The sequence below is a fragment of the Neomonachus schauinslandi genome, chromosome 10, assembly GCF_002201575.2.
Source record: "Neomonachus schauinslandi chromosome 10, ASM220157v2, whole genome shotgun sequence".
NCBI lineage: Eukaryota > Metazoa > Chordata > Mammalia > Carnivora > Phocidae > Neomonachus > Neomonachus schauinslandi.
In genome coordinates, this window is record NC_058412.1 from 73382425 (window position 1) to 73403736 (window position 21312).

Consider the following 21312-nt stretch of genomic DNA (forward strand, 5'->3'; position numbering starts at 1 on the left):
TTAGGTAACCAGAAACAGGCTAGCTTGTGAAATTGTAAACTCCATACAGGTAGCGTCTGTATGTTATTTACCACTCCAGTGCCAAAATGAATGTCAGGTGTCATTCCTTCACACCTGTGCTGTCATGAGGGGTGGGGGTGGTGGAGAGAGTGGCCCCTGGACACTAGTGTGGACTATTATGTAGATTCTTCCTAAAGAAAAATGCCTGACACCACTCTGCTGTCATGCTGTGTTTTCTGTTTCCTAGCCTTCTGCATAAATTGGTGGCAGGTATAGTCTGTTGAGTTTTATGAGTGTGTGAGTTGTTACTTTTTTCCCCCAAAGGGTTGACTTTTGATTGCAAGTTTTAAATCTTGGTTTTTCCAGCATGCGTAGACTTAATCCTTTACTCATTTTAGAAAATGAAACTTTTTATTTCTAGATAATTATAGATTCACACACAGTTATAAAAAATGATACAGAAATTGTGTACCCTTTAATTTCTTCCAATAGTGCATTTTACAAAACTATAGTAAAATACCACAACCAGGATATTTATATTGATAAAATCCAGGGATCTTATGAGATTTCTCTGTTTTTTTTTGTATTCATTTATTTGTGTATTTCTGTATGTTTAGTTCTGTACAATTTTATCACATGTATACATATGTGTATCCATCATCCAGAATGGTTCCATCACTACAAGAATCCCTAGTACTGCCTAGTATTTGCCTTTTTGTAGCCACACCCACCTCCCTTTGGACCCTTACCCCCATCTTGACCCCCCCCAGTAACCACTAATTTTTTCGGGATTGTTATATAAAGCATAAATCATTAATGTTATGTAAATTATAAGGTATGTAACTTTTTGCAAATTGTTTTTTTCCCCCTCCATTCAACATAGTTTCTGTGAGATTCTTCCAAGTTATTGTGTGTATCAATAATTTGTTCCTTTTTATTGCTGAATAATATTCCAGAGCATTCGGTTTTTATCTTTTAATTCTCATGTGTTCTATTTGTGGTTTGATAGAATAACTCTGTGGCTATTGCTGATGTTGATTTGGAAGACAGGAAAAATAAATTGGATAGTGTGAAGACTCTGAAAACAGCAAAGACAAAACGGAAGAATTCAGCTCAGTCACCTTCAGGTCAGAGGACCAAAAAGCTGAAAGTTGATGAAGAAACCAACATGGTCAACACTGCCGAGACACCATCCACGAGCACCGTGTGGGAAGGTGCATGCAAGAAGGAAGAGAATGAAGATGACTTTACATTTGGTCAGTCCCCTTTAAAGAAAATGAAGACTGAAACATGTCCTCAGGGGCAGCCTGTGAGGTTTCCAGCAAATGCCAACAGCATTAAAGAGGAGGTGGAAATGAACTGGGACATAGTACAGGTATGTGTAGTCATATTAGTTTGTGGGGTTCCTTTCTTTTTGACTAGGATAGGAGTGCCACTGGCTAAGAAAGGGTTGGGAGTTTTCAGGTCTCTTTTCAGTTTTGCCAGTGATTTCTTTCTTTTTTTTTTTCTTATTTTATTTTATTATGTTAATCACCATACATTACATCATTAGTTTTTGATGTAGTGTTCCGTGATTCATTGTTTGCGTATAATACCCAGTGCTCCATTCAATACATGCCCTCTTTAATACCCATCACCAGGCTAACCGATCCCCCCACCCCCACCCCTCTAGAACCCTCAGTTTGTTTCTCAGAGTCCATAGTCTCTCATGGTTTGTCTCCCCCTCCCAATTCCCCCCCCTTCATTTTTCCCTTCCTACTATCTTCTTCTTTTTTTTTAACATATAATGTATTATTTGTTTCAGAGGTACAGGTCTGTGATTCAACAGTCTTACACAATTCACAGTGCTTACCATAGCACATACCCTCCCCAATGTCTATCACCCAGCCACCCCATGCCTCCCACCCCCACCACTCCAGCAACCCTCAGTTTGCTTTCTGAGATTAAGAATTCCTCATATCAGTGAGATCATATGATACATGTCTTTCTCTAGATTGACTTATTTCGCTGAGCATAATACCCTCCAGTTCTATCCACGTCGTTGCAAATGGCAAGATTTCATTCCTTTTGATGGCTGCATAATATTCCATTGTATATATACACCACATCTTCTTTATCCATTCATCTGTCGATGGACATCTTTTGCCAGTGATTTCTGGAGGCTTTGGCCACTGGTTCCTATCCTAGGTATGCTGTTTCATATTATAGCTCATCATCATCAGCTCTTGAGCTAAGAGCTTTGACCTCAGGTGAGGTGGGTCTCTGCCATGGTGTTTGGTGAACATGAGTCTATAGAGAGATTACACCAACAGACTGGGCCCTCATAAGTTCATTGTGAAGGTTTTGTTTTGAACTTGGACTGTATTTCCCTATAAAAGTAGTGTGAGTGATTGGGACATTGGCCTTAGTACAGCTCTAATTCTTAAAGTAATGTTGTAATATACTGTAAACAAGGTCTAGAAATTTCTTAGGAAAAGTCTATCTGAATTCCAACTTGAGCTGCCTTGGATTTCTCCCAATTTCTTGGTTGGCTTTAGGGATGGCAGAGAAGACCGGAAAAGTGATTTTTAAATGGTGATTCTCAACCTTTTGTCTGTGCCAACACACACTGGGAACGTTTCAAACTTAATTATGGTAGTGCCTCTCAGGGTAGATGCGTGTGACCTCCCTTCCTCTTGTCTGTCTTATGGTGATTCTGATGGGTACTCCTTCCCCTTCTGTGAATTACTGCTTAGAGCCCGGGGCCTCTGCTTGCTCCAAATACTACTTCTCAATCTGGGACTAGCTGTGCGTTACCTTTTTCTTCAGAGGAATTTTTTTTTTTCCCCATGTTGTCTCTTCTGTTACCTATTAGTAGAACATCACCATTATTTTTTAATTATGATTTTTCTTTTCTCTGGCCCACGAAAGAGTAGAATATTGCCTCAGAACTTTCTTCTCATCCTTGTTCCTGAACTGAACAGTCCAAAGTTTCTTGGAGAAGCAATGTATCATTAGGCTCCTTTCTATACCATCTTTTTCTTTATTCACTTAGGTCTACAAGGACATGTTTCTTTTTGGTTGTTTGTTTTTTACTTTTTCTCCCTACCCTCCACCCCCCTAGAAGGTCATGTTTTAAAAGGATGATTCATATACCACCTGCGTCAGATTCACCTGAAGGCTTTCTTAAAATGCAGACCCCTTGCTTAGTTCCATTCCAGACTCACAGGGACAGATGGATGTGTCCCACTTCCCTTTCCTTTCACTAACACTTAAAAGCTTATGTCTCTGCTGTTGACATAGATCTGCTTCTAGTAGTGGACAGTCAGCAGGAGGGAGGAAAGAAGGTTTCAGACCATGAAGTCTCTTGAAATGCAGAGATAAGTTCTTCAAAGTTAAGGGCTCCTTACTCTGTGACCCTTTGCTTCACACCCATCCCCTAATCTGTGTAACAGAGAAAGCGATGAAAATGGTCCTACTTAGCCCATTATCTCTTGGTTATAAGTAATAGAAACCTGCTTCTAATGATCTGAAACAGAAAAGAGTTTATTACCAAGGACACAGGGGTCTTTCAAAGAATGGAAGGGACGAAGTGTGATCAAGGCTCCCAAAGGCCTTGAACCAGAAATTGGAAAACCATGAGGACTTGAGGAAGGCACTTTCTCAGTTTTCTCTTTCTTTTCAATTCCAAGCATTGTTTTCTCCTCCTCCTCCTCCTTACTGGAAGGGATTTTTTGACAGTTCAAACAATCCTGCTCTTGGAATCTGGCACTCCTTGCTTGTGAGTTGGGAGAAATGGCTGCTACAGCTGCCACTTTCACCGGGCACCCTGACAACTAGTAAGCTCAGCATTTTCTAGATGGCTTTAGGGGTTGCCCGGGGAACTTTAGGTGTGATTTGCATTTGGGTTTTTTTGTTTAACCAGATGCAGTCCTCCTTGTCCAACCTTGTGTTACTTTTTCAGACAATTCTTGTGGTATATGTGGATTTCTTTTCCATTCCTTTCTTATTCCCCCCATAAACAGCAGAGAATAATTTTATCTTGGCACTGCATTCCTGCTTCCAAACATGGTGGACAGCAGTGGCAGGTGTTAGGGGAGAGGAGACTAAGAAGAGGGAGAGTCACCAGTGCTGAGTCCAACAGTCAGAAGGGCCTTGACCCATTGGATGAGGAGCAGACTCATTGAAATGTCTGTGATATGCTTATTACCTGCCACAAAACAAAATATGTGGCCAAGTTCTTTGGGGAAATCCTGAAAGATACCTAGTTAGTAAGGAATTGTCAATGGAAATTAATTGTTAAATCATTACTAATTGATCATGTGGGAAATGTCATTTCTATTTCCTTCTTTTTTTTTTTTAAGGACTTTATTTATTTATTTGACAGAGAGAGAGAGAGAGACAGCGAGAGAGGGAACACAAGCGGGGGAGTGGGAGAGAGAGAAGCAGGCTCCCGCTGAGCAGGGAGCCCGATGCCAGGCTCCATCCCAGGGTCCTGGGATCATGACCCGAGCCGAAGGCAGACTCTTAACGACTGAGCCACCCAGGCAGCCCTATTTCTTTCATTGTATGTGCTGTTCCCCATAGCCCCTGTCCACCATGTCATCATGAGCCTCTGTTTTTCCCTTCATGGTGTGTTTCTCAGCTCTCAAAAGTTGACTGGTTTTTCAGGAACATTACCATCTTGTTTGGGGAGGGAAAACTGCATTGCCAATACTTAAGTACTTAGGTTACTTACAGACTTTATGTATAAACAAACTTTGTGTCCATTTCTTACTCAGGCTTTGGGAATTTCCAGGTCCCTTGAGCAGAAGCAACCTATTCTTCAGCCCTTTCCCCCAAACTGGAAATGTGTGGTTGCTATCAGAAACTAGTTTTCGTTAAAAAACATTATATATTTATGCAAATAATGATACAAATACCATGACCTTTTTTAGAATTTGAAGAGGTAACTAGCTACAACCAGTTTTTGAGAAAATTAAATGCTTCAAAATGGTGATTGCTGTTAGAGTCTCTTTATTTTGAGGGGGCTGGGAATATGGGAGTGGAGTAGCCACATATATGTTAGTAAAGTTTGCCAAATTAGAGAGGAAAAGCAAGCAAAACCCTCTTTATTAGCCATTTTTCTTGCAAGAGATGATGGGGAATGATGTGACCATGGGATGACAAAGTTGGGGAAAGAAGTGGGACTGGAAGGAGGTGAGTGTGTCTGAGTTGGCTTTCTCACTGCACTTCTGTATATAAGCACACACCACCCATTAGGTTACCTGTTTGTTCCAGGAGGGATCAAGTAAAACAATTGGATTAGCCCTTTTTGTTTTTATGATTTAGCTGGTATTGTTATGGGCTTTAAAAAGCATCTTTTTTTTTTTTTTTTTAAGATTTTATTTATTTGTCAGAGAGAGAAAGAGCACAAGCAGGGGGAGCGGCAGGCAGAGGGAGAAACAGGCTCCCCGCTGAGCAGGGAGCCCGGTGTGCGACTCGCTCCCTGGGATCATGACCCAAGCCAAAGGCAGACGCTTAACCAACTGAGCCACCCAGGCGCCCCTGGGGCTGGCTTCTAATGAGGGAAAGTATATATACTTGTATTTTGAAGTATATATACTATTTTGAAGTATATATAGCTCATGAATGTTCGAAAGTAATAAGCTTCCAGATCAAGAAACAGAACCTTACCAGCACCCTACAATCCCCTTTATATGGTTTTCCAATTTCCTGTCCTCTTTCTTTTAACCACTCTTCTGACTTCTGACAGCCTAGTTTTTCCTTTTGCAGGAAAAGCTTTAAGGAAGCTTCTATGTGTGATAAAATAAGTAATAAAATAAATAGGCAGGGATAAAGAGAACAGCAGGAATCAAAAGCTTTTGAGAAAGGAGGTGTCAAACTGCTGATTGGGAAACGACTTTGAGTAGAAAATTCTCTCTCTCAATTCTATTCATTAGAGTAGAATTTAATTTAATTTTAGTTCTTTTAAAATATAGATGCTGCCAGGATGATTAAGGCTATAGTTTGTTGATATTCAGATATTTTCTTTTTTAAGGGAACGGGAATATAGATTGGAGGAGTAAATCTCAGGACACTTTGGGAGAAGGCCATTTTGTTGGCAGTTTTAGACACCAGAGGGCAGTATGAAGGCACCATGTTTCATCTGCAGTGGGATTCAGGAAGAGAAGTGAGGCTCTTTGTTTAATTTGTATTTTTGCCTAAAAAAAATCATCTTGCTTTGCACACAAATCAAATTTTTGAAAAGGTAATGTAGCTTGTGGGACTTTGGGCAATTAACTTTTTTGGGTCTTAGTTTTCCTGTCTATAAAATGTGAGTAATAATACCTGTGTCATATAGTTTGAGTTAATACTGAATATGTGAAAGTGTTTGGAACATAATAAACTCTATACAGTGTTAGCTTCAAACAACAGTCACAAAAACTGCTTCTCTTATTTAAGTGTTAGCGTTGAAAAAAATCTTGAGACTGCCTTCCTTTTTACTTACTCTCATTCCTAACCAGTTAATTATAAATAATATTACAGTAATAAGTGTGAATAGCTTAAAAGTAAAAACTATAGTAGTTCTCTGGCCTGAACCCTTACCCATCCCTAAGGTTTGATCTCTGCTTTTAGCTCTTTTAGTTATATCTTTGTTGTGCGCCTCATTTTCTAAAACATAGATATCTGGGCCCTACTCCAGAGGTTCTTCTTCAGTGGATCTGGGTGGGGCTCAAGAATTTGCATTTCTGACAAGTTCCCAGGTGATGCTTATGCTACTGGTTTGAGGACCACACACTGTGAGCCACTTTCTCTAGTCCACAGATCTCACTGATTTGTAAAATGTCACAGGGATTTGCACAGGGAGGTTGACTCAACAGCTGAAATTAAGTAATGAGCAGATCGTCACTGAGTGGCTTAATATTGAGTATAGAATAAAGTTCAAACTACATGGAATTCACCATCTAGCTCTATCCACCTTTCCATTTCTCACCTCATCTCAACACCCCTTGTACATTTTATCATTGCTGAACTTACAGCAATTTAAAAAATGTGCAGTGGTTTCTCATCAGTGGTTTTTGATATGCTGTTCTTTCTTCGTGGAATTCCTGTCCCTATTTGGCTGCCTGGAGGTACCTTCATTCTCTTTGTTGCTTTTCCATCGCTGCAGAATTAGATGTTTCTACCTCCCATGTGTTCTTGAAACAGTCTATATGTACTTCTGTCAGAGTACAGATCACGATATATTTTATTTTATTTTATTTTATTTTATTTTATTTTATTTTTTTTTTAAAGATTTTATTTATTTATCTGACAGAGAGACACAGCGAGAGAGGGAACACAGGCAGGGGGAGTGGGAGAGGGAGAAGCAGGCTCCCCGCGGAGCAGGGAGCCCGATGCGGGACTCGATCCCAGGACCCTGGGATCAGGACCTGAGCCGAAGGCAGACGCTTAACGACTGCGCCACCCAGGTGCCCCAGATCACAATATATTTTAACTACTTGTCTGTCTTTCTTCTTTCTAGCTTGTAAGCTCCTTGGGAAGAGAGTCTTGGTATTTTACATTTCATTTTCACTGGCTTGATATAGTTGTTGGCATATAATATGAGCTAAAATAAACATTTGACTAAAGACAGAAGGAATTGGATGATTTGGAGGCCCAAAAGTGGAGACTGCTTATATGGAGTTTTGTTGTCTTTAATTTCAAGGAGCAAATCTACATAAGCAGCAGTATACACTCCCTTAACACATATGATGCTTCTGGATTTGTTAGGACCACGTACGACCCAAATGTGGATCTTGGGCTATGTTTGAGCCCCTTTCAGTTAACAGTAGCTGAGGTAGTTTAGGATAGTGGGAACCCATGGGTTTCTCTTAACAATCACACAGTTCCAAAATGATGAGCATTTGGTCATATTCATTTTTCATATCTGTCTTTTAGAATCTTGCCTATCTTTCAAGGGCCGGCTGAAATGCTACCACTGTAGGAAGCCTTCCTTGATTACTCCTGGGAGACCTTTCTTTTCTCTGAAAACAGTATATCACTGGCACATCCTGTTTTATTTGTACTTAATTGCATTAACATTTGCCTTCCCTTCTAGATTGTTTACTCCTTTAAGACAGTGCAATTTGGAACCACACTTAGGAAGAGATTTTAAAACTATGCCACGGTGGTTGAACTTTTACCAGGTTGTAGATAAAAGTCATTGGAACTTGTGTTTAGAAGAAGAAAAAGAGAAAAAATACCCAATTTATATCTGTGTTTTAAAAATGTAATCAGTAATGCAGAGAAGCTGGGTGGAAAACATAGAAAACAAAACTGCTCTGTGGTTCAGATAAAAGATGATATTAGCAGAAAGGGAACTTGAGGGGAAAGAACAGACATTTTAGAAGTTCAGTTTGCTTCCTTGGTGACAGATTAGCTGGTCATGATAGGGAACACACAGTGATACTGAGGACATTGACTAGAATGCTTTTGGTTGCAGTAAGAGAAAACCCGTCTCGAACTAGCTTACGCAATGAAGGATATTTCTTGACCTCTGTAGCAGGAAAAGTTTGATCAGTGCACTGACACAATCTTTCTAGGATTCTCTTAGCACTGCCATCCTCAGCTTTTAAGAATCTATGTGTACAAACCATGTTTCTCTAGAAGAAACTGTCCAGAGTTTCAACCCAAATCTTGAGCTTCATGCTGACTGGACCAATCTTTCTGGCCACACTCTGGCTGTTAATGATAAAACAGTTGGATACTGAACAAAATGCTGTGGAGGTGGAGTTGAGGTCAAGTACTCTTAAGGTATATAGCTGCTACATGGTAGGAAGATGGTGTTGGAGGAGGTAGCTGTAATATCCCTGAGGATTTCTGTGGTAGAAGATGATGTTGGTTGGAATAAGAAATAGGAAGAGGTACCAGTTTGAGAAAATACTACTGAGTCTGATTTTGGAGGGGTCAGGGAAGATAACAAGCAAGAGCAGCATTTCTGAATGATAGAGCAACCTCAGGAAGGCCTCTAAAGAGGGAAACAGCTGGGCTTGTTTTAGGAACTAAGAGGAAGTCATTGGGGCTGGCTTTTTTTTTTTTTTTTTTTTTAATTTAACTGACAGAGAGACAGAGAGAGAGCACAAGCAGGGGGAGCAGCAGAGGGAGAGGGAGAGGGACTCCCCACTGAGGTCCCAGGACCCCGGGATCATGACCTGAGCTGAAGGCAGACGCTTAACCGACTGAGCCACACAGGCGCCCCTGGGGCTGGCTTCTAATGAGGGGAAGACTAGATAAGATGAGGTTGGCAGGAGGCTGATGTTTTTTGGGTCGTGGTAAGGAGTTTAGATTCTAAATGCAATGGGAAATCATTAAAAGGTTTTAACTAGTCAAGTGACATGATTCAATATACATTTTATCCTTTTTTTTTTTTTAAGATTTATTTATTTAAGAGAGAGAGCCTGTGTGTGTGCATGCATGCATGCAAGCAGGGGGGTGGGGCAGAGGGGGAGGGAGGGAGAGAGAGAGAGAGAACATCAAGCAGACTCACCGCTGAGCATGGAGCCCGATGTGGGGCTCAATTTCACGATCCTAAGATCATGACCTGAGCTGAAATCAAGAGTTGGACACTTAACCCACTGAGCCACCCAAGCGCCCAATATACATTTAAAAAAGATAATCCTTGTTTGTTCACGGAGACTGGAACAGATGGGATTGGAGTGGGTGCAAGAAGAATAGTTAACAGGCTGTTGAGTAATCCTGGCTTGAACTAGACAGGTATGGGGAGGAAGAAATGAAGAACAGTAAGAGACTACAGAAATATTTTATAGCTAGAGTTAATTAGTTCTTGTGATAGAGTGGATTTAAGAGTTGAATGAAACGAAAGAGTTAGACTTAGTTTTCTGGCTTGAACTGCTGTTTGGACATAATAAGGGGGAAAACTGGAGAAGGAATAAGTCTGAGAGGAAGAACACTTTGCAAAGCCAAGTTTGAGATGCCCATTATGTTTTCAAGAGAATAAATATCTCAGGTAGTTGTCTAAATGAGTCTGGAGCTCATGTGGAAGAGAGCCAGGGCTGGAGATATGAAGTTAACGTTCTCACTCACCAGAGAGATGGTATTAATGCATCAAAACGTGTTAAGATGTAGGCCTCAGGATTTAAGATGGCCAGAAGAATGAGAGTATCCTCCCTTGATAATCTCTGGATTTCAGCCTCTTATTTCACCTGTAGTTTTGAAATTCACTCTATTTTATATATTGACTTGATTTTGTTAATTAGTTGATTTTGATAATTCCTTAGTGATTTTTCTGGGTTTTTTTTCCCCTTCCAGTTTTGGCTGATCTTGGGCATCAAGATTGAAATAATAATAAAATTTATGGGGGCGCCTGGGTGGCTCAGTCATTGAGTGTCTGCCTTCGGCTCAGGTCATGATCCCAGGGTCCTGGGATGGAGCCCCGCATCGGACTCCCTGCTCAGTGGGAAGCCTGCTTCTCCCTCTCCCACTCCCCCTGCTTGTGTTCCCTTTCTTGCTGTCTCTCTCTCTCTGTCAAAAAATAAATAAAATCTTAAAAAAAAATAAAATTTATACCTTTTGTACTGTACTTTGAAAAATCTGCAAGGTTTTGAGAACAGTTACTGAAATTGCCTTTCCTTCTTTGTCTTCTTCAGGCTGACTTCCCTAAACTTTTCTGCTTACATGTACATTCTCCTGAAACCTATAGATTTGTTTTTTTTTTAAAGAATTAATTATTTCAAATATGTAGTATATGTGTATGATATGAAAATCAAAAGATACAGAAGAGTCTTCCTATCCTTAACCATCCAATCAATTACCTTTTCTGAAAGTAAGCCATGTTCCTAGGTCTTGTTCCATATCATTTCACATAAGATTAGTTGCATGGTATACATTCTACTCTTATCGTATCATGATTTATTTACCAGTTTCCCATTATAGACTTACGTTTTTGCTGACTTTTCCATACTGGAAAAAGTTCTTCAAAAGATATCACTATAAATAATATCATTTTCCAGGAGTATGAATATATCAGGATAAATTCTGAGGAGTGGAATTGCTGGGTCAAAGAGTTTATGCATTATAAATTTTGATAGATACTGCCAAATTGTTCTTCCTCCAGAGGTTATACCATTGCACTTTCTCACTAGCAGTGAGACAACACTGTGTCATATGTTGACACATGTCAACATAATGAGTTACCAACTCCTTGACTTTGCTGCTAATCTTGAGAGGTGAAAAATGTGTCGTATTGAGCCCTGTAGAATTTGAATGATTACAGAGTGGCTTTGATTTTATTTTACTGAATTAGTGAAATGACTATTTTATGATTGTCAGTATATATATGTATTTTTTTTAAATCACTGCAAGTGTTTCTAAGTGACTGGAGAACATTATTTGATTCTATATTTAAACCATACATTATAATATAGATATTTAAGTTTCAGGATTTTAAATCACTAAGTATCCTTAATTTGCAGGTTTTATCTGAGAGAACTAATATTGAACTTTGGGTTTGTGCCAACATTATTCGTCTCTTTAATGATGATAACACAATTCCCTTCATTATACGGTATCGAAAAGAGCTTATTAATAACCTCGATGCTGATTCCTTGAGAGAAGTTCGACAAACCTTGGAGGAGCTCCGGTAAGAAACCTGGGAAGGGATGAGCCTACTGGGGGGCGAAAGAGGCCATGTGAGCCAGTGAGGAGAAACAGTGAGGAAGTGAATGACAGCTTATTTCAACAGTTCCATTGTTTTGTTTTCTTGAATTATTGTAATTGAATGTAGTCACCTTCTGACAGAGGAAGTCAGCTCCATTTTACTTCTTTAGGTGTGTACAGAGTCCCTCTGCTGGAGTGTTTATGAATAGGTCAGGCATGCATGGGTAGAAAGGAGGTTTGCCTTAAAAGTGTGTGCCTAAGAGTTTGACTGTCATATTCTCTCATAGAAATAGTTGTGCATAATGGCAAAGGAAGGAAACTGAGAAAAATACATTTTAGTCTGAATCTTAAATAGCTTATGTAAAACTGTCCTCTTAATACTATGAAGTCCCTAAATGGAGAGTTTTTTTGGCAGTATAGAGTTTGTGGGAAATATGTATATTTCCTTTTTCTGATCTTTTAAAGGGCATGGTAATTTGGTATTGGTGGGTTTTAAGTTTTGTATAGTTATAGAATGAAAAGCATCCTTTAAAAATTATTTCTGTGGACTTACTGTAGTAACTCAGAAATAAGCATGCAAAGACTGTAAGATTAACTATATTTTTCAGTAGAGTTTATTAAACACTCTTCACCATTCATGCATTTATTGCATATCTCCTACATGCCAAGCACTGTGTTGTTAATGTGTGTGTTCTTCAACTCTATGACAAGGATCTGATTAAAATTGGATAGAATCTTAACCTTCAAGCCATTCTAAAAGTGCTAAAAGTTATTTTTTACAAGCAACCTAATAATCTTCCTATGATTTGGGGGGAACCTGCATCTCACTAGGATTTCTACACCTTTTGTTGAAGTTCTTTTAGTGCCAGGAGGATTAAGATGCTAATAGGTGGAGAGTTATATTTCATTGAGAGAAAAATCAAGTAGCCAGCCCAGAAGTATAAATGACTAGCTAATCAGGTGGTTTCAGATTTAAGTCTTCCAGGCCCAGGGTAGTATAATCAAGCATTAAGGGATACAAACTCGAGATCCTAACTCATAAGAGGGTTAGCATCTATTCCAGCTGATTACTGACATGCAGGCTTGTCCACCCAGTTTGCCAGCTTGTCCTATTTTTTTTTTTTCCCCCCAAAGAATCTGGTAATCTGAGTTTTTATATAAAAACTTTCTGGGCCAGACAAAACCATCTACAGGTCACATGTAGAAGGCCAGTAGTTTACAAATTCTGAAGTAAGCTTTCTATTTGGTTGAATTCAAGGTAATGGAGAAAATCTGAGGATTTGGGGATCTGAAATTGAGGAGAGTGTCACAAACAAGCAGGAATAGTTTATATTAAAAATTAAAGATATTCTAATAATATTTGGTTGTGTGGGGGACAAATAGAAACTTTCTGTCAAGATTCCTATTATTTTCTTTTTCTATTAAAAACACTTCAAAAGAGTTCATTTCCTGGGTATCTATTAATAGTGAAATACATTGCATATTTTTTTTTTTTTAAGATTTTATTTATTTATTTGAGAGAGAGAGTGAGAGAGAGAAAGAGCACAAGAGGGGGGAGCGGGAGAGGGAGAAGCAGACTCCCCGCTGAGCAGGGAGCCCGATGCGGGACTCGATCCCGGGACTCCAGGATCATGACCTGAGCCGAAGGCAGTCGCTTAACCAACTGAGCCACCCAGGCACCCAAATACATTGAATATTAATGGAGGAATATTTCTCTGAGTAAGTGGGGGCATTGACTGGGACTCTGAGCAGTTTCAAGGACATTATTGAAATAGTTGGTGAAACTTAGGTGAGATCTGTGGATTAGAATATAGTAATATATCTATATTCATTACCTGATTTTGATGGCTATATTGTTATGTAGGAGGAGATTCTTATTTATAGAAAATATGCACTAAAATATTTGGGTAATGGTAACTTAGTCTCAAATGGTCCAGAAGGGGGGAAAATGTTTTTATCTCAACTACAACATTCCTGTAAGTTTGAGATAGCTTCAAAAAGGAAGTTTTGACACATAAATCTTGTATATTACAAAAGTTTTTATTTTCAGGGCTGTTGCAAAGAAGGTTCATAGTACAATCCAAAAAATTAAGAAGGAGGGAAAGATGTCTGAGTGCTTGTTAAAAACCTTGCTGAACTGTAAAACTTTTGAAGAACTAGAACATGTGGTAAGGAACTCTTTTAATCTTTTAATATCATACTTACCTAATTATATTATGATTTGGATCTTTTTATATAAAGTTAAAAAAGATCTGGAAATAAAAAGCTAAAGTCATCAGCCATCATTATTTAATTCAACAAAGTGCTTATTCAATAAATATCTATCAAATGCTTTTTTGTGTGGTTTGCTAAGATAGGTAATACAGAGTCCTTGTCTCCAAGGCATTCCCAGTTGAGTGGGGAGATAAAGGAGTGTAGGTTATGGAATTGAGAAACCTAAGGGAGAGTGCTCAGCTGGAGACCTAGCTGTGAGGGTCTTCAGCATGTAGTTGGTATTTAAAACCATGAGAATGGATGATTTCACTCAGGGAGAGTTTATGGGTAAACAAGTCAGGATAGACCATTGAGGAACACTAACTTTTGAAGCATGGGTGGAGGAAGGGAAAACTGAAGGAGGAGACATGGAAAGAATGGTCAGGGAAGTAGGAGGAGAATCAGGAGATGATGACACCATGGAAGACTGTAGGGAAGAGAGTCTTAGAAGGAGGTAATGATCAATAGTTAAGTAAGTAAACGTAGCAGGGAGGTTTGGCAAGATAAGGACTGAAAAATGTATATTTGGTAATTAGGGGATCATTGTGCCTCTTTGGGATACCACTTTCAGCAAGGTGTGGGAAGAGAAGCCCACTGGCTCAGGTTGAAGAGTGAATGTGTGTTAAGAAGTAGAAGCATTGTGTGTCAGCAGCTATTAGAGGAGCTCCCTTGGGTTGAGGAGAGGACCTGACAGTCTTTGCAGTCCAGGCACTGAGTTTTTAAGATGAGTGAATACAAACAAATGACTAATGTGAAGTGAATAGAAAAGTCTAAAGAATCACATAAGGAATAACCATCTTTGTACAGCTAGTAGTCTCTGGTTAGTATTAATTCATCTCTGAAGGGAGAGGAAAGGGTTGAGAAAAGGATGTCTTTAGCATTCCCACCATGTCTTCTGATTTTGTGTTTTAATTTTGACTTGCTTTTTAAAACAACGATATGGTATATTTTCTGACTTTTTTTTTCTAGTCAGCTCCATATAAAACTGGAAGCAAAGGCACCAAAGCCCAGAGAGCAAAACAGTTGGGATTAGAAGGAGCAGCCAAGATACTGCTTGAGAATCCAGGACAGCTCAATCTGCTATCTTACATTAGACCCAATATAAAAGGTACCAGCTTTACTTTAAGAGATCGTCCCTATTTCTTTCTCTTCCTTTTTTAATTTGAAAACTATTTAAAAATTTTTTTCATTAAGTAATGACTATACAAGAGTATTGTAGCATATAAGAATAAATAATTCTAATAAACAAATCCCCATATACCTCCTCTTAGGCATCAGCTTCCTCTTTTGAAGTGCCTGTTCTAGTCTTTTGCCCATTTTTATTGTGTTGTTTCTCTTTTTTTTAATTAGTTTATAAGTACTTTTTAAGATATTCTTTCCCAATTATATGTATTACAAATCTTTTCTCCCAGTTTGTAATTTCTTTTCACTTTCTTTATGCTGTCTATTAAATAAACAGAAAATAGAAGGTCTTAGTTTTATTATAGTTAATTTATTAATCTTTTCAGTTTTGCTAATCTTTTCTCTAAGATACTTGCTTTTTTTTTTCTTTTTAGAGAAATTTCTTCATGTCCCAAGGTTATAAAGAATGTCCTATATTTTCTTTTAAAACTTGGATTCTATTTCTAAAAATTTATTTAATTATAAAAATCATATTTACTTTTTAAAACTAATCTCAACAGTTCTGACATATATTAGTTATAAAGTGAAGTCCTGCTTCCACACTTCTACTCTCCAGGAGTAAAGGGTCTTTTTCTGAAATGTATCTTCTAACCTTTTGTGTATGTGTGCACAAGGAGAGTGAGATGGGAGGAGGGTAGGGGAGAGAGAATTTCTAAGAGAAACCCATGGAAAGTGACAACTGATACATGTCAAGATACATTGGTTTTATTGGCAAAATTAGCCCTAGAGTGAGAGCTCTTTGAGCAAGAGTGACTTTTTACAGGAGTGCTCTGACAGGATAGGATGGGGAGATTGGTGCTCTCCTAAGTCCTATTCTCATTCTAGTTTCTTTGGTCTTCTGTTTATTCTTTTGGCTAGGAGACCTAAGTGTCTATAGGGGGCAGTCTCTGATAAGAATATCCACATTCTGTACTACACTATGGGGAATCCTAGCATATTGTAACCTGCATTCATTTTAAACTATTCAGCAATGTGAGTTTGCAAATAAAAAATTAAGGATGACTGTCTGTATCTATTCACATACAAATATACACATCTTAATATCTGATTTGAAAATGGCAATAATTACAAGAAAAAGCAAATAAGTATTGATTTTAGAGATGGATCGAAATGAGTAAAACTCATTTGTTTTATTTTTTAATGTGTATTTTTAGTTAGATTTTCAAATGATGCAATTTTTATGTTTTAATAGAAGCTGAGACTGTATAGCCAAGCATTAAGGTCAGCCACAGTGCGAACTTTCTTCCCCAGTGATGGTATGTTTTCTTAGAATCAAATATTGGAGTTTTCAGAATGTCAGGTGCATAAAGGTTTGCCTGTTCTTACTCTTTAATGATCGATTTCTGTTCCTTTTCACCTCCTTTGTTACCAAGTTTTCCTTAGTTTGCACATATACTGAGTTCCTACTGGGTAGGTTTGATAACTCTGTCTCTTTGCATGGCCATATATGGTGATGCTCATGAACTACATGGTGATGGACACTTAGTGATACTTCTGTTTATGGGGCTCAGTCAGGGCTCAGTGCAGTTACAGTAGTACTAGCACATATATTGAACTTTCTGTTTGCTTTATTCCCTCTTTCTTTTACTCTGATTATAAATGTCAAAGAATTACAATTAATTCCAAACAAGCTAGATACTGGTTTTTAAAGTTTGCTTGGATTGTGTTTTTCTTTTCTCTGTCCCCTCATTTCTTGGGCTATACACATACTCATGATCATCCTCAATTCTCTTATTTTTCTAAAGATGTATTTTCATCATTCCCATCATTTCTCAGAGAAATATTTAAGAAACCAACTATTTCAGTGTGAAGTGGAAGACACTTCTTACTTGCCACAGACCAATAAGAATTTGGTCTGAATCAAAAAGATATACATGCCACAGATGAACTACATCCTAGAATTTTCAGAATATCCCCATGTTGTTTACAAGGAGGAGTAGCTGATTGCTCTGTTGTGTGGAAGAAGAGGTAGCCGTATTGCAGATAAAGTGAAAAGAAGTGTTGGCCCTTCAATTTTTGTTACAGTTGTGGAGCTTTGAAGAATCTGGCTGGAAAGTTTTCACTACAACAGAGGAGATAACGATTTTCTGCTTCTGTGGTCCTTATATCCTCCTGATTTCATTGAGGTGCTAAACTTTTTGAACTCTTGTTATTTTTGGCTGTCTTAAGCCCCAGTGATCAGTTCTCTCTGATGGAAGCAGATGCTTATTCAAACACACAAGACTCTTTTCCCAGTCCTTTCTCTTTCTAGTTGGACTGAGAAGGAGGTAATGTAATGTGATTGAGCTACCCAAGTGACTCTGATAATTTCTACCTCCCATTAGGAACCACTGCTCTAAAGGTAGCTCAAGGCACCTCCCCAGCAGTGCTTTTGCCCCCCCCCTTTTTTTTTTTAAACTTTAATGGGTATCAGAATCATCTGGAATGCTCTGCAAAACAAAAATCCCCAAGTCTAGGAATCCATATTTTTAGTAAGTACCTAGTGTGATTTTATTTTTGGGTCCTTAGACTATACAAAACATTGTTCTAGAGCTCTAGTGTAATTTTAATTATATAAGGTTTGTCAATTATAAAAAGTTTACAAACTGCATTCGTCAAAAATGATGGGGGCTTTTTAAAGGTCTCTTATTATAATAGAAAAATATATAACTTCCTTTTTCTGTTCTCTCTCATTGATGATTCTCATTGGAGATAGGTTCCATCTTTACTTCTGACTTACTACCCTGGTGTTTTTATTAAATTTTGTGTAATGATGCTGTAAGGTGCTTCGGGACTCCAGGAATTAGTGCATAGTAACTGGTTTTCTTTCCTTTCTTTCCTTTTTTTTTTTTTTTGGTAAGATTTTATGTATTTATTTGAGAGAGAGCAAGAGTGAGAGAGAGAGCATGAGTCGGGTGAGGAGCAGAGGGAGAAGCAGGCTTAATCCTGGGGCGGGGCTCGATTCCAGGACTCCGGGATCATGACCTGAGCCGAAGGCAGCCACTCAACCAACTGAGGCTCAGTGACTGGTTTTCTGAGATGAAGACTGATGTAGGGGTAGGGAGATAGCTCACCCAAGAGCAGATATTTACTGACTGCTTACTATATGTCACAGCTGTTCTAGGTCCTTTATATATACAACCTTCCACCTCTCAAAGGTAATTCACTCCTGAAAATCCCCTTGTAGGGAAACTCTCTTAAAATGTAAACAGAATTTATACTAATTTTAATGGTTAAATTTCTTTAAAATAATTTTAGTTATTTTAATAGTTAAGAGTAGTTATAAGAAAACCCAACAAGGCATTTCTCTTTATTAATGACTCCCTAAGTCTGTCCTCTTATTTTCTTTGTCTTCTGTACCTATTACTCATTAAAACTATGCTCTCAGAAAAACATACTTATGATACTTAACTGCTTGTGTAATTCAAACTTTAATGCAAGAAAAAAAAGCTTTAATAGAACAACTAAGAAGAAATGGAAAAAAAAGCAATGCGAATGATCTCTCTTAATGTATATATAAGTTGATATCACAGGGCCCTGATGTTCAAGAGTCACTGCTATAAATTAGCAAACCAGAAGCACTTGGAAAGAACATAATGCACAACTGGTAGACAATTCAACTATGAAGATAAATGACCACATAATGGCTCTTGTTTTGTGCTCATGAGATTTGAGAAATTCAAATGGATCATTAAAAATGTGAATAAATGCCTCATAAGTCAAAATAAGAATATTAATAAAATTACTTGTAAAGGATAATTTTTGTAACTGGTATGAAATGGTATACCTTAGGTTATAACTCTGTTAATATATATTTCCCATAGTACATTTATTCTTTATAAACACTTCATGAAGTAGGTGCTATTATTCCATTTTTATAGGAAACTGAGGCACAGAGGTGTCAAGTAACTTGCCCAAGGTTACACATTTGGTAAGTGGTGGAACTAGGATTAGACAGGCAGCTGGCTCCAGAGCTGCATTTTTTACCACTAGGTTATATGATATGTAAAGGTCCTGTATTATTGCTTTGGAGACTTGTTATTTTTTTGCAGAGGTAAGCTAGTCACTGCTATGATACTTCTCTGTCTTAAGGTTTTCAATTTAAGGGTTCATTTTGACTGGAATAAATTTATTATGATTTAATTGTAGACTTAAAGAACCAATCTGTAGTTCTTGCTTTGTTTTCCCCCTTAAACTTCTCCTAAAGGACTTTCAGCACTCCAGGATATTGAAACAGGAGTGCAGCATATTTTAGCAGACATGATTGCTAAAGACAAAGACACGCTTGACTTCATTCGGAAATTGTGAGTAACTCTTTTTTAGCGTTTTCTGCTTTGTGGACTCATGCCGTTAAGGGTTGTATGGTTAGTGCTAACACTAGTGTTCATTAAAAACTTTATTTTTGGTAGCAGAACTCTTTGTTCAAGCAGTAGAACCCTAACATATAAAACAGATAAAAGTGATGTTGCTTTAATTGAATTCTAGGCAGGAAGCCTGGAACTCTGCCTGCTCATCTTCCTTACACTGACATACCTCAGTGGAGGGCTCTGAGGAACAGTTTAAAAACCATTGTATTAGAGACTTAAATGTGAGACAGGAGTCGATCAAAATCCTAGAGGAGAACACAGGCAGCAGCCTCTTCGACCTCAGCCACAGCAACTTCTTTCTAGGAACATCGCCAAAGGCAAGGGAAGCAAGGGCAAAAATGAACTATTGGGACTTCATCAAGATAAAAAGCTTTTGCACAGCAAAGGAAACAGTCAACAAAACCAGAAGACAACCGACAGAATGGGAGAAGATATTTGCAAATGACATAACAGATAAAGGGCTAGTATCCAAAATCTATAAAGAACTCATCAAGCTCAACACCCAAAGAACAAATAATCCAATCAAGAAATGGGCAGAAGACATGAACAGACATTTTTCCAAAGAAGACATCCAAATGGCCAACAGACACATGACAAAGTGCTCCACATTGCTTGGCATCAGGGAAATCCAAATCAAAACCTCAATGAGATACCACCTCACACCAGTCAGAATGGCTAAAATTAACAAGTCAGGAAATGACAGATGTTGGCGAGGATGCGGAGAAAGGGGGACCCTCCCACACTGTTGGTGGGAATGCAAGCAGGTGCAGCCACTCTGGAAAACAGCATGGAAGTTCCTCAAAAAGTTGAAAATAGAGCTACCATACAACCCAGCAATTGCACTACTGAGTATTTACCCCAAAGATACAAATGTAGTGATCCGAAGGGGTACGTGCACCCCGATGTTTATAGCAGCAGTGTCCACAATAGCCAAACTATGGAAAGAGCAAAGATGTCCATCAACAGATGAATGGATAAAGTAGATGTGGTATATAGATACAATGGACTATTATGCAGCCATCAAAAAAAATGAAATCTTGCCATTTGCAACGATGTGGATGGAACTAGAGGGTATTATGTTAAGCAAAATAAGTCAATCAGAGAAAGACATGTATCATATGATCTCACTGATATGAGGAATTCTTATTCTCAGGAAACAAACTGAGGGTTGCTGGAGTGGTGGGGGGTGGGAGGCATGGGGTGGCTGGGTGATAGACATTGGGGAGGGTATTTGCCATGGTGAGTGCTGTGAATTGTGTAAGACTGTTGAATCACAGACCTGTACCTCTGAAACAAATAATACATTATATGTTAAAAAAGAAGAAGAAGAAGATAGTAGGAAGGGAAAAATGAAGGGGGGGAATCGAAGGTGGAGATGAACCATGAGAGACTATGGACTCTGAGAAACAAACTGAGGCTTCTAGAGAGGAGGGAAGTTGGGGGATCGGTTAGCCTGGTGATGGGTATTAAAGAGGGCATGTATTGAATGAGCACTGGGTGTTATACACAAACAATGAATCATGGAACACTACATCAAAAACTAAAAAAAAAAACAACAACAAAAAAACCATTGCATTATACGATGTATGCTAGAGAGAGATACTCATTTAGACTGGGTGGCATGCTTTTTAGACGTATGTACTATACATGTATTATAATATCTCATTCCTGGTATTTATAAGTGATTGAGTTAACTTGAGAATGTTTAATATCAGGTATAGATAAAAGTGCTGACCTCAAAATGAATTTCAGCTGATGGAGAGAGCTGCTTATCCATGGTATCATGGTCCATTTATAAGAGATTAAAACCTCATGACCTAGTAGGCCCTACTTGGGCTTTTGGATTTTATGCCTCATTAAAAAAAGATACTATCCTAAAACCCTATTTTAATATATTTTTCAGCTGTGTATC

At 38.4% G+C, this 21312-nt stretch overlaps 1 protein-coding gene across 2 annotated transcripts in view; it reads left to right on the forward strand.

Moving 5' to 3' along the window:
* SRBD1 (S1 RNA binding domain 1) overlaps positions 1-21312 on the forward strand; it is a 196640-nt gene that overhangs the window by 15245 nt on the left and 160083 nt on the right. For both annotated transcript variants that reach the window (XM_021701193.1, XM_021701195.2), the window contains 5 exons: positions 1010-1375; positions 11436-11602; positions 13670-13787; positions 14842-14980; positions 19241-19337. In XM_021701193.1, coding sequence (XP_021556868.1) covers positions 1010-1375; positions 11436-11602; positions 13670-13787; positions 14842-14980; positions 19241-19337 — 887 coding nt within the window. The remainder of the gene's footprint in view (positions 1-1009; positions 1376-11435; positions 11603-13669; positions 13788-14841; positions 14981-19240; positions 19338-21312) is intronic.